The sequence below is a fragment of the Xenopus laevis genome, chromosome 9_10L (genome assembly GCF_017654675.1).
Source record: "Xenopus laevis strain J_2021 chromosome 9_10L, Xenopus_laevis_v10.1, whole genome shotgun sequence".
Taxonomy (NCBI): Eukaryota; Metazoa; Chordata; class Amphibia; order Anura; family Pipidae; genus Xenopus; species Xenopus laevis.
The window spans coordinates 96,121,124-96,134,678 of NC_054387.1; the positions used below are offsets into that span (position 1 = coordinate 96,121,124).

Consider the following 13,555-nt stretch of genomic DNA (forward strand, 5'->3'; position numbering starts at 1 on the left):
ATACAAATTCCAAGTTTTTTTACTTAGTTATACTAAGAATCCTGTTATATTCTAATCTTGCTAAGTGCTTTGCATCATCAGTTAGGAAAATCTTTTTTTTACCCATAAGCAATTCATTCATCTTTTCTAGTTAGCAATACATTATGGAGAGTTTGTACAAAATGAAATCAAAAAGTTTTTCTTTTGTTTTGTGTATGTAACACAGGTATCTTGGTGTTATCCAGAAAGCTCTGAATTCTAGGAAGGCCTCCCACAGATTCCATTTTAAGCAAATATTCTGAATTTTAGGAAGGCCTCCCACAGATTCCATTTTAAAGGAGAAGGAAAGGTTAAAGCTAAGTAACCCTTATCAGAAAGGTTCACCTAAATATACCAGTAAACCCTCAAAGTAATGCTGCTCTGAGACCTCTTTCAAAAGAAACAGCATTTCTTTCCTTCTGTTGTGTACACATGGGCTTCTGTATCAGATTTCCTGCCTTCAGCTTAAACCTCTTTGCCCCAGGCGTGAGCATGCTCACTTTGCTCCTCTTCCCCTCCCTTCACTGCTGTAATCTGAGCCCAGAGCTATAAGTGACAAGGGAGAGACTTAGGCAGGAAGTGATGTCACACCAAGTTAATACTGCAGCTTTTTTCCTAAACAAACAGAGTGCTTCTAGAGCTTTTTTTCGGTATGGTAAAACATTCTACAGAATAAATATAGCATTCTAGCTTGCACTATTGCAGCTAATCTATTGGCAATAAAATGCCTCCGTAGCTTTCCTTCTCCTTTAAGCAAATATTTGTAATTTTTAAATATGATTTCCTTTCTCTATGTGTTAATAAAATAGTATCTTGTACTTTATTGTAAGTAAGCTGCATGAAACCATATTGTTGACAAAACAATCATAGTGGGTCTATTTAATGTTTACATTTTTTTTTTAAAGCCTTGCGGTATAGTATTCCAAATTACAGAAACTCATTCTGGATAATAGATCCTGCACATGTAAAAGCTTGACACTCTGACTCTTTTTACCAGCAGCTAGTATCGGCAAAACAAATAAGTGACAACTGTAGGAACAGTTAAAATAGGCTTACAATTGATCATTAATGATTTTTTTTTGCTCCTGGACCTTTGTTTGGATAGAAACAGATAAAAATACAGGGATTAAAGGAGATCTAAAAACTGAAAATAATAATTTATATGACATCATGACACCAGTGTTCCAGTATATCTATAAAAAATTATGTTTCTTTTCTACTAGTGCATGTTTGCTCCCTCTTTACTCATCTCCTTGTTAGCAAGAGATCAACTATTCTTTTTGCTTAACAAGGTTCAGAGATGCAGCTAATTAGAAACTTAAATAGCGTGTATAGTTTAAGTACTGTATACTGCTTTAATAGGTAAACATAACATCACTGCATTTATTTGCCTGCTAAGGAAACCCATTTGAAAGCATGATACCCAGCAGATCCTGCCATTATAAATGTAACATTTGCATTATACCATAATACTAAACATTCTCATCAGATGATGGCATATGTTTTCTTATCTGTAGGCAGGTGGTTGACATAGTTAGACGACATGGGTGCCTTGAAGTCAACAGTAAGGAGATATTGGGATGGTATATAATGCTTTCTGAGGAAGACCGTAGAATAATAAAAGGTATGTGTATCTTTGTTAGTAGGAACATTCTGTCATTAAACCCAGGTTTACACTTACCATTGGGAAGGCTGTGTGCAAAGGTTTTTTTTTTTTATCCATTTTTGTATTCAGTTGCAGAGTACAGGCAGTCCCTGGACAGAAGTGCTCTGTGTTTTTGCAACCCTTAAGGCCACCAGAGTTCCCTTACTATCATGCTGAATAATAACCTGCATTTGAATGTGTTGCCACTAAACTTGTCTAAAATGGCCTGTTATAAATTAGGTCCTAAGTACTTGTGTCATCCTTGATATAGCTCCTAACAGGGACTGAAGTGCTGGAATGATTATTATACTTCCATTGCTCTAGCACACATACTTAATTTCCTGTTTAAGTGTGGACAATTAAGAAAAGTTAGATGATATTTTTTCCTTTTAGAATCTGGTTCCCTTCATAGATTTCTACAAGAAAGTACACCCCTTCTCCTAGTCAAAGACACATTGGTGATGCTTAAAGGTAAGGAAATAAACTTACTGTTTTGGACTCAAGGTCCTTGAAAATCCCCAGTTCTGCAAGTGACACATTTTATTTAGTTTTAAAAACATTTAAAAAGCGCAAAGATGCAGGTGGAAATAAATAGAAGTTCTGTCTGTTTCCTTTTACAAGAATAGCTTCTAAGCTAGTCTTAGGTGATAATTTTTGACCAATGAACTGAAAAACATGCACATAAAAATGATAACATCTTATTATAACTTGATAATACTGTTGAAAAATGATTTATTTATAAAATCGTTTTCACAAGTCCTGTTGAGTGCTAAGAATAAAGTGTCTTAAGTTATCTCTATGCACCCAGGCCATTTAGTATTAGAGAGCTGAAGTGCACCATCCTTACTGTTTGTGTCTATATACAGCAGGGCAAATAAGCATTGAACATGTCAACATTTTCCTCAGTAAATCTATCTCTAATGGGGCTATTGACATGAAATTTACACCAGATGTCGGTAACAACCCAAGTAATCCACACATACAACTAAATCAAAACAAATAAATCCATAAATTATGTGGAATAAAGTGGAATAAGGGAATAAGTATTGAACTTGTGAAGAAAAGGAGGTGCAAAAAGCCATGGAAAGCCAAGAAACCTGCTGAAAGCTGTCAGTATTTAGAAAGCAATCCTGTCCACTATCAGTGCAAACTAATAGCTGGTTTAGTCCTAATTGATGGCCTATAAAAAGGTTTCTCAGTACCAAGGTATAACACAAGAAGCATCTCATGATGTGTAAAAGCAAATCTCTCAAGACCTTCACAACCTTGTTGTTGCAAAAACATACTGATGGCATTGGTTACAGATGTATTTCGTAGCTATAGATGTTCCAGTGAGCACTGTTGGTGCCATAATCTGGAAGTGGAAAAAACATTGTTTGACCCTAAACCGGCTATGGCCACGTGCTCAAAAGAAGAGTTGTACAAGAGCCAAGGATCACCTGCAGAGAGCTTCAGAAAGGCCTTGAATTAGCAGGTACAGTTGTTTCAAAGAAAATAAAGTAATGCACTCAACTGACATGGCCTCTATGCATGCACACTGCTGAAGGAAAATAGGCTTGTTTAACGTTTGCTGCACACCATTTGGACAAGCCAATAAAAATCTGGGAGAATATAGTCTGGTCAGATGAGACCAAAATGTAACTCGTTGAATGTCATTGCACACACCATGTTTGGAGTAGAAATAGAACTACCCATCACTCCAAAAACAGCATACCAACAGTGAAGTTTGGTGGTGGGAACATAATGGCGTTGGGCTGTTTTTCAGCATATGGTACTGGCAGACTTAATATACCGTATATACTCGAGTATAAGCGGACCACAGAGTATAAGCCGACCCGAGTATAAGCTGAGGTACCTAATTTTACCTACGAAAACTGGGGAAACTTATTGACTCGAGTATAAGCCTAGACACAACTACAGCCCTCTCTCCCAGCAGCGCACATTCCACCAAAGCGACCCCCCAGTGATCACCCGGACTTCTTTGCAAAGTTGATGGTGACAGAGAATTGCCAAATGGATTACTGTGTGCATTGTCCCACTACCATGTGCAGAGGGTGCTGTGTGATATTGCCATCACGGTTAATCTTTCATATAACCAACAGAGGGCGCTGTGTGATATTGCCATCACTGTTAATCCTTCATATAAACCACAGAGGGCGCTGTGTGATATTGCAGTCACTGTTATTCTTTCATATAACCAACAGAGGGTGTTGTGTGATATTGCAGTCACTGTTATTCTTTCATATAACCAACAGAGGGCGCTGTGTGATATTGCAGTCACTGTTATTCTTTCATATAACCAACAGATGGCGCTGTGTGATATTGCAGTCACTGTTATTCTTTCATATAACCAACAGAGGGCGCACTGTTATTCTTTCATATAACCAACAGAGGGCGCTGTGTGATATTGCAGTCTCTCCCCAAGCGAACTGTTGGTATAGGAATTATTAAAAGTGACTGCAATCTCAGCTATTGCCCGCTGACTCGAGTATAAGCCGAGGTAGACTTTTTCAGCACATTTTGGATGCTGAAAAACTCGGCTTCTACTCGAGTATATACGGTAATTGAAAAAGGGTGAATGGAGAATGTACAGGACATACTTGAAAAGAATCTGCTGCCATCTGCGAGGATGCTGAAGATAAAACAAAGGTGGATATTTCAGCAAGACAGTGATTTCAAACACACAGCCAAGGAAACTCTCAATTGGTTTCAGAGAAAGAAAATAGCTGCTAGAATGGCCCAGTCAGTCACCGACTTGAATCCAACTGAAAAATCTATGGAAAGAACTGAATCATAGTTCATAGAAAAGGCCCTCTGAACCTTCAAAATAAGACAAGTTTGAGTGAAATAATGGGCCAAAATAACACCTGAGCAATGCATGCGACTAGTTTCTCCATATAGAAGGTGTCTTGAAGCTTTCATTACCAAAGACTTTGCTATTAAGTATTAAATAAATTTAGAGTGTTTAATGCTTATTCGCTGTATCATTCCACTTTATTACACACATCTTAATTTATGGATTTATTTGTTTTGATGTGTGGATTACTTGGGTTGTTACCTACAGCTGGTGTAAATGGGAATAGCCCCATTAGAAATATATTTACTAAGAAAACCGTTGACGTGTTCTATACTCCTTTTCCCTGATATACACATAGTGCCGTATGATATTATAGTACTGTAATATATTTGCAGTCTCAGTCAAATGTTTGGAGTTTAATGAGCTTTTTAAAAGTTTCCTCTTTAACACCTTCAACGGCTTCACACAGCAAGAACGGTGTGTGTGTATATATATGGTTGTGTGTATATTTGTTTATTTTTTTAAGGCTACACTTTCAAGAACCTGGAAGAGAACTCTGCAAAGGGGCACAGCTTAGACAAGTAAGTGAAGGGACTGATCTATCAGTTTGGCACTTGGGCTGCCAGTCTTGAATCTCTACTAATAGCATTTTCAAAATTGCTTGTTGAATCAGTTCAACACGAAAAATAAATTGTTAAATAGTAAGAAGTGTGGAATATTTTTATGAGCAATTTAAATCTTTACCCTTGTAAAAAAGATACATAATAAACACAATGAAATATTTCACATAATCTAGATTAAAAAAACAAACCAAGCAAGTTCAGTTTTAGAAAACCTTCTAAAAGCAAACAATACCCTCTTTTATTTTTTAGATCACGTCGGGCAACATTATACTGTGTTTGGTCTTGTGAAAACTGTGGGTTCAGTAACAGTTTTGATATGGCATTTTGCAAACGGTGCCACAATGCTGTAAGCGGGTTGGAGGAGAGCAGTATCGGAGCAGGTGAGTCACTTATCTACTTCCGGTAGTTTTCTGTTGTATGTTTGTATTACAGTACTGATTGTCTTTGTTCTAAACCTATACATTAAACACAATTATCATGAAACCGCAAGAATCTATCAAATCATTAGGATAAGCTTACTGCTTTCCAGGTTGGGCCCGGGTGCTCATGCCCCAGACCTTCAGCATAGGGGAGTAATTCACGACAAAAATAGCAAATAGGCTGGTACCAAACCGGAACATCCACAAAAAAAAAAATATGGAATCCAAGAGCCAAGAAATTAAATATAAAAATATATTGCTTTATTTTACATTACATCTAAAAGAGTGTTGCCTGACGCATTTCGTGTCACACATGGACACTTAATCATAGGCTAAAACCTGCTTTTTAGTAGGCTATGGCCCAGGGATCCGTAATTTGGATCATCATACCTTAAGTACACCAATGTGTTAGCTTAGTAAGGAAATCATTTTAAAAATTAAAATTGCGTGAAATATACTGACTGGAACATAGCCTTTATGTTTTGGAGCTTACTGGTTAACTCGTTTTCTAAATAAGAGGAACCTGAACTTAGTCTGTTTGATACCTCTGATTTTCTGTGTCATGCCCACTTGATAATAGTGTTATCTCCAGTATTTATTTTATAATCAGTGTAGTCTGTTAATAGTCCATAGTGGTTTCCCTTCTCTGCTAATTACCAGACAAAAAGTACACTGATATTTTAGATTATTTATAATTCTGGATAGATTTTACAGTGTACATCTTTAAATTACAGTGCAATGGGAATTCTGTCTTGTGCTACAAAGTACCACATTATTTTGCTCTTGTTAATCATAGAAAATGTCTACACTTCTAAATAAAAAAAACAATTGCAATCCAGTTTTGATTGCTGCTACTAAATTACAATTTTTTGTCTTGACAGATGACTTTGCAAATTCTGCCCGCAAGACTAATGACTGTGACTACAGATCTTCAACTAGTGTTTCCACCAATGTAGATAAAAATTTGGCACAAGAAAACAGCAAAAGCAAAGCTGCAGTTAGCGCTGAACTGACGTTTTGCACCAGCAAAGCAGAGGAATGTTCTACTGTGTCAGAAGAAAAGTGCCAAAGAGAAAGACAAAGTCCTACGGCCTTTGAGCTGAAAGAAATGGAAACCTGTATGCTAAAGAAGGCTTCCAAAAGCATGCAGAATAATGATGCAACTAAGTCTGTTCAGCTAATGGATGAACATAGGCTCAAAGAAAAATATGTCATATCTAATACTAGCAAGTTTAGTTCTATAGAGACAATTTATACCACAGTTGGCAAACTGGAGGAGAACCGTACTGATCTGCATTTAGATACCTGGGACTCAGAGAAGTGGGAAGAGATTATACTTGCTCCTGATTCAAGGTACTTATTACAGACAGAGTCTCATAGGGAAACCCCAAGTATCATCAGCTATTCAAAAGTGGAAAGTCTGGATATTTTGAGTGAAAAAGGAAGGACCTCTAGTCCTCATCAGTGCAAAGAGGATGTCTTGGAAGACTCAGGAATCACAGGAGATCAAGTGTTGTGCGCTGAATCAGGCTGCAAAGAATGTCATGGGGACCCTGAAAAGAAAGACAAACCTTCACTGCTACATAAATACCACACCGATTATATTGCGAAAGATGTTGGCCAAGAGTGTTTACCTGGTGACAACATTGATGATACTTTCTTTTCTGTTCAGAGTAGTAGCTGTTGTAGCATATGTAGCAACTCTAGTTTACCTTTCTCACTCGATGATCTCAATGATACTGAAGGTGTGAATGCCGAGGTGTCTGCTTTGAACATGCCTGGTTTGGAGGAAGTAAGAGCCAATAGTAAAAGAACTGTATCCTGCAACACAGAACCTTCATGGATATTAAACTATATAACCGAGGAGAAGGAATCTCAGACTATAAGCACAGAAACACAAGATGTTTCTGTAAATACTGATATATCACTAACCTTTTGCAACCCAATGGCTCAGGTAGGACGTTTGTTTATTTAATCATATAAAATGTTGTTTTTCAGTGTAATGTTAATATCTATTCATCTCCATTTCATTGCTAGTTCACCACTGTATCCCCTACACATGTTCTTCCTATCTCCTCTGATTTTCAGATTTTTCATCTATTTTCTTCCCTATTCTGCATCTTCAATGTCACTTCTCTTACCAGTATTTATTTTCATTTGAAAATGTGCCTGCTTCTGGCTGCCTCCTGCCTCTAAATTCTTCATCACATTCCCACTCTTTTTTTTAAAGTTCTGCTTAATCCATCCTCTTCTATTCCCATCAATTTTGTCACAGTGGCCTGCAATTCCTATCTTTCACCACTACACTATTACATTTATTTCTGCTTCTTCTAAAATAGGATTCAGTACAAATCATGGTGTGTAAAACATTGGAGAAACACACCACCCGTCAATAGCAACCAATCAGCAATTTGATTTCCACAGTCACCTACAAGTTAGAAAACAAAAGTAAAAGTCTGATTGGTTGCTATGGGCAACATCACCATTGATGTTTTTCTGTACTGTAGCACTAAGTTTCCCTAGACATTCAACTAATCCATGTTAAATATGTGTAATACCTAGTGATATCTGTGGTCTATTTAAAAAATATAGAATCATTAACTGTAAACCAATATGCATGTTATTCTGCAACCAATAGGAAATAAGCAAGGGCAAAGAGTCTCTACTAGCAGTGTACTATGCTGCGAACCAATAGTCCACAAGCAATGCACACCAAGTTCTTTTAACTTAAATAAAGCTTTATATGGTACATACATTGAATGCATGCCTGGCAACATGCTCTCTGAAAGTGTTTAAATACTTATACATCCCCTTTAATTCACCCTATGCATCTGTGCCTGAATGGAGATAGCAATCCTATATAGATTTTCTGGGTAAATTAATACCAATCTTCTTTATAAAACTTTAGAAAATGGTTGAATATTTTACAGTTCATGTTAACTAATGCCTATTTATACTTATCCCCGTGTATATGTGTAAAATGTTTTTTTTCCATATGTATTTTGTTTTATAGAATGTGCTGAATGAAGGAGCAGGTGATGGTTGTGCTAAAGTTGGGTAAGTAGAGAGGGAAAATAAAGCAATGAATTAGGCAAGAAATATTTTATTGTATTAAAGGGGACCTGTCACACCAAGAAATATTTCCAGATTCTTCTCTATCATGTTAGTTGAGCAAAATAAACTTAACTTACACTATATTTATTATTTGAATTTTGTTTCCTTTAGTCTTGGAATTACACAATCACAGCACACAGACAGGAGCCATTATGTGAACGCTGTTTTTAAGACAAATTGTGTATCACCCCAAAATCTTGTGTATACACCAGAATGGGGTACCTAAGGGCCCATGTGCAATGCCCTACACAAGTATAGAGCCTGAGGAGGTAAGGGGAAATGTGAGGAGTGCAATGACATGTAGGAATTGCTGAATGGAAATTGAAAGTAATTGACTGCCGCACCTCTATGCCTCAGGCATAGAGACGGGGTAGGCAATATATGATTGACAGCTCAGGTATTTAAACACCTTTATAACAGGTATGGATGTTTTAATGAAAAAAAGAATTTGGGTTCCATGCTTAATTTGCAAAGGACTTTCATTATGCAGCTTTTTATGTGTAGGTGACAGGTCCACTTTAAGCCCTTTAGCAATGGCGATCTCTACCTGCAAAGATGCTCACAGTAGCTCTTGGTATACTTTTCTGATGATTAACAACACAAGGTCTGGGCTTAGGGACCAGACCAACTATATTCATAGTAATTAATTCAGATCGGCATTATGTGGCAGCATTCAAACCAGGTCATTCTGCATTGTAATTGATTATAAGCCACATAGTATCTGCTTTTATGATAGCTGTCACCTAATGTTTTAATAATTTCTGACAACCTGTTAGCTTAGCTTCTTTGTAGCAGCACTGCGCATGTGCAGTGCCAATAGCACTCAAAAGATGGCCTAACAAGATCCAACAAGAGGACCTGCTATGGTCAATTTTGAAGGCATGGATTATAACTGTTATAGGGCCTCTGGACTCGTGCAGTAAATAACAGCATTTGCTAGCCACACTTTTATATCTGTTTATCATTTAATCTCTAAAATGAAATCCCAATATTGATGTATTTTGTTAGTGGTACCCTGAGGCTATTAGGACATGGTTTACATAAACCAAATATACTATATGAGTAATAAAGGCCACCCTGTGCCCACTACTATGATCAGGATAACAAATTGTATGGTCAAAGTAACCGACACAATAATTCACTCACACTTTACAAAGTATCACACACAGACTGCAAAACGTTTAGTGTGTTTTCATTAATGCAGAACTTCCTCAGGCTACAACCATCCAAAACAAAAAAAAGGAAAAATGTAGAGCACACAGCTTATAAAGTAAAACCACTGTTTATTAAAAACCACTGGTGGCTGCAGTGGAATAAAGGGGGAAAAAAAAGGAATTACCCTCGCACACACTGGCCTTCCGATAATTTTGAATCCCCGGTGCTTGGTGCTTGATGACAAAGGGGTTACGCCCAGAAACTTTGCATCCACAATAAACGAGCACGGGTTCTCACTGCTAGTATTACCCAAGTTGTGCCTGTGATTTTCTGTTCTTCTGCTGTGGAATAAACACTAACGCATTTCGGGAACACCCCTTAATCACAGGATTCCTGTAACACAGATGTTTATTCCACAGCAACCACTTGTGTGTTTTAATGTAACAAACAGTGGTTTTAATTTGAGCTGGTGTGCTCTACATTTTTCCTTTGTTTGTTTATCAATAACAGAAAAGAGCTTCTAAATATGAAAAGAGGATTTTAGGAGCACTCCAGAGCATAATAAACTTAAGTACAGGTATGGGATCTGTTATTCGGAAACAATTATCCAGAAAGCTCAGAATTACGGAAAGGTCTCCATTATAAATTATTAAAAAGTATTTCCTTTTTCACTGTAATAATAAAACAGTACCTTGTACTTGATCCAAACTAAGATATAATTAATCCTTGTTGGAAGCAGAACCAGGTTTATTTAGTGATTACATGATTTTCTAGTAGACTTAAGGTATGAAGATCCGTTATCCAGAATACCGCTGATCCCGGGCATTCTGGATAACAGGTCCCATACCTCTATAATAAAAGTGTGATTGATCTGGCCAAAGTCATCCCATTCCCCCATGTATTATATTTTATTTATTCTGTGCCTACATTTTCAAAAAGTCTGAACATTTTTAGTTACAAGTTTATGATCGTAAGACCCCACACCAACACCCATTTTTGAGGCACCTTTAAATGGACAGACTTCCATGTGGTTGTAGCACCTCCATACACTTGCCTCTTAATGGTGATTTTTTTACTTATTAAAAGACTTTGCTGGCTTAAGAAATTTCAGTAGTTTTTTTACACTTAATGTCTTTTTATATTACACATAAATATAAGGGAGAACTAACAGGATTAAATATGATGGGACTTAATATAGGGGAATATGTTATACAGCATATTTTCACCTTCAGTCTTGCAGTGAATTGGAAAGCAAAATCCAGTGATGCATTAATGCAAAGAGCAATAAAGGCAGAGCTGCAACTTCTAAATACTCAGCGTATGTTCTGCAGGCAGCTTTGCTGCAAAGCTCATCAGAGGTCTTTGGAGAAGCAATGTGCCCTCAGCCTGAATGGAGCACCGTTGGAACAGTTAACAGAAACGTCTCCTTTAAACTTGGTGTCTGCTCTTGCTGAAGTTGAGGAAATCTATGAAAAAATCAAGGCAAAAATACTTTCAGGAGTCGCTCTAGATGACATGGTTTCTTTGTCTGCTCAAGTAAATATCAGCTAAACATCTTTTATTCTGCAAGTTATTGCTTTTGTGTTCTAGCAGTGGTTTCTTTCAGTAGCTATTGGTATACAGCTTAATATTAGGTAAACCTCTTATATTTGCACATGTTTTGCTGTTGTCGTCTAGCAGTGGTTTATTTCAGTAGCTGTTGGAATATAGCTAAATATTAGCTAAACCTGATATTCTGCTAATTTTTTCTTTTCTAGTAGTGGTTTCTTTCAGTTGCTACTGGTATACAGCTACCCTGTTGCCCTTAAAGGAGACAGTGCATTTAAAGATCACCCTCATCATGTGATCACTTTTAGATAATGTATTGTGCCTGACTTAAATTTGGCATACATCTGCTATGTTTTAAAATGACATCTTTGTTGGATATCCCCATTGATCCTGTTTTTTTCTTATACATCAATTGGGAGTCCACATCTGATTTCCATTTAGTTAAGCCTAAGGGACTCGCCCCAGTTCTCAGGCGATAACATATAAGAGAATCCTTTATCCAAAGATAACTGTCCCAAGGCTTTTTTCCATAAAAAATGTTATTTTATTTAAATTAGCATTAAAATTCAGTTACAAACAACCCCACCAAGCCCACCTTACGCGTTTCGCACCCTCCGGCGCTTAGTCATAGGTGTATCCACACCTGGATACACCTGTTTTTTTCTTGTCTGTATTACCATTGAGTGGTGGGCATGCTCTTATTGGTTCTTCCATGGAAGCGCAGTAGATCATGAGTACCCAGTCACAGTTCTGCCTTTACACGAGAAGAGACAAACTGCAATACCAAGTCCGGTCCAGCTAGTTGCTTGCTGTCCACCAACTAGATAGTGATTGGGTGCCACCAACAGTCCTAGATGCCCCCATATTAGCACGTTTTGGGGGGAAATTTTTATTAATGCAGTCCAAAAATGGGGAAAAAAAAAAGGGAAATGGCACATGGGGTGATTGCTGGCATTTTGCTATCTGGGTTCCACCCTGTTGTGGGGGTGGCAAAGCGCTCAGAATTGCCTCTCCATTGACTTGGAGCTGTTGCACCAGCAGGGTTCAGGTGGTCACTGTAAAAGTCTATGCAGAGCAAGTTCTGAGCATTTTTGCTACAGCGTGCTGATCTGGAATCCACTGATAGCAAAACACTAGTAATTGCTGTATTTTCCTGCTCTGTTAAAGAAATATTTCTTCTATTTTTAGAGGTGTTTAATTAAATGGCAAAAACTTGTTCGACACAATATGCCACATCATTTTTGAATTAAAAGTTATGTCTGCATATTTACAAAATTATCTCCTATACACTTACTACCCTATCCTGCATAAAATCTGCATCAATATTAGCAGTTTCCACTTTCCAGCTGCATTTTTCTTCCGTAAAGGGTGACTAAATGTTTAAGAAATGATATTTTAATTTCAACCGACCAAGCTGTACCACTTCCCTCAGACTTTTGGACTCTCATTCATAGGGGTTGCCAACTTTGCCAGTGGCACAAGCCAAACAAAGGGGTAGTGATGTAAGGGAATGGGGCTATAATATCAGGCAGACGTTCGGTGCATTTTTTATGTGAAATCCAGACAGAGAAAATTGAACTGGACATCTCAAGAAAAGAAAACACCACCCAGCTCAAAACCAGAGAGGGGACAATTCATTCTTAATTACCTGTTTTCTCCTGGTGTAGTTTGGCTCCTTTTTAATACCTGGAATACTTTTTTGTGGAGCGTTTCCCATTGGGGCAACGAGGAGGAACTTGTAGGATAGTGGAGGGTTGACATGTTGCTGAAACTATTCATGTTCATGGGAAATGTCATATGAGCTCAGTGAATTAATGGTAATAAAATGACAGCATGTTTTAGAACTTTATCTTGAATATTGCCTTGAGATTTACATATGTTGTTTAATCACTTCTCACAAAACCTGTGCTTTTTATAATTCCCTATTTCTTATTCTCTTTCTTTTGTCTGTATTATGAGTGCATTAAAGGGGTGGTTAACTTTTAGTATGTTATAGAATGGTCAATTCTAAGCAACTTTTCTGTTGGTTGACAATTTTGTTTTTATAGTTTTTGAATTATTTGCTGCCTTCTTCTGACTCTTTCCAGCTTTCAAATGGGGTCACTGACAAATGCTGTGTAAGACTACAATTGTATTGTTGTTGCTACTTTTTCTTGCTTAACTTCCTATTTAGGCCTCTCCTATTCATATCCCAGCCTCTTATTCAATTCAGTGCGTGGTTGCTAGGGGAATTTGC

The 13,555-nt window shown here is 37.4% G+C and overlaps 1 protein-coding gene across 6 annotated transcripts in view; it reads left to right on the top strand.

The window, feature by feature from the left end:
- Positions 1-13,555, top strand: part of LOC108701507 (RNA-binding protein 44) — a 37,065-nt gene that overhangs the window by 14,918 nt on the left and 8,592 nt on the right. For 5 of the 6 annotated variants that reach the window (XM_018236263.2, XM_041575944.1, XM_041575946.1 and 2 more), the window contains 7 exons: positions 1,536-1,642; positions 2,057-2,134; positions 4,987-5,041; positions 5,333-5,463; positions 6,384-7,456; positions 8,516-8,559; positions 11,004-11,307. In XM_018236263.2, the coding sequence (XP_018091752.1) occupies positions 1,609-1,642; positions 2,057-2,134; positions 4,987-5,041; positions 5,333-5,463; positions 6,384-7,456; positions 8,516-8,559; positions 11,004-11,307 (1,719 nt within the window). In that variant the 5' untranslated portion in view covers positions 1,536-1,608. The remainder of the gene's footprint in view (positions 1-1,535; positions 1,643-2,056; positions 2,135-4,986; positions 5,042-5,332; positions 5,464-6,383; positions 7,457-8,515; positions 8,560-11,003; positions 11,308-13,555) is intronic. The other variant, XM_041575947.1, reaches the window with a different exon arrangement.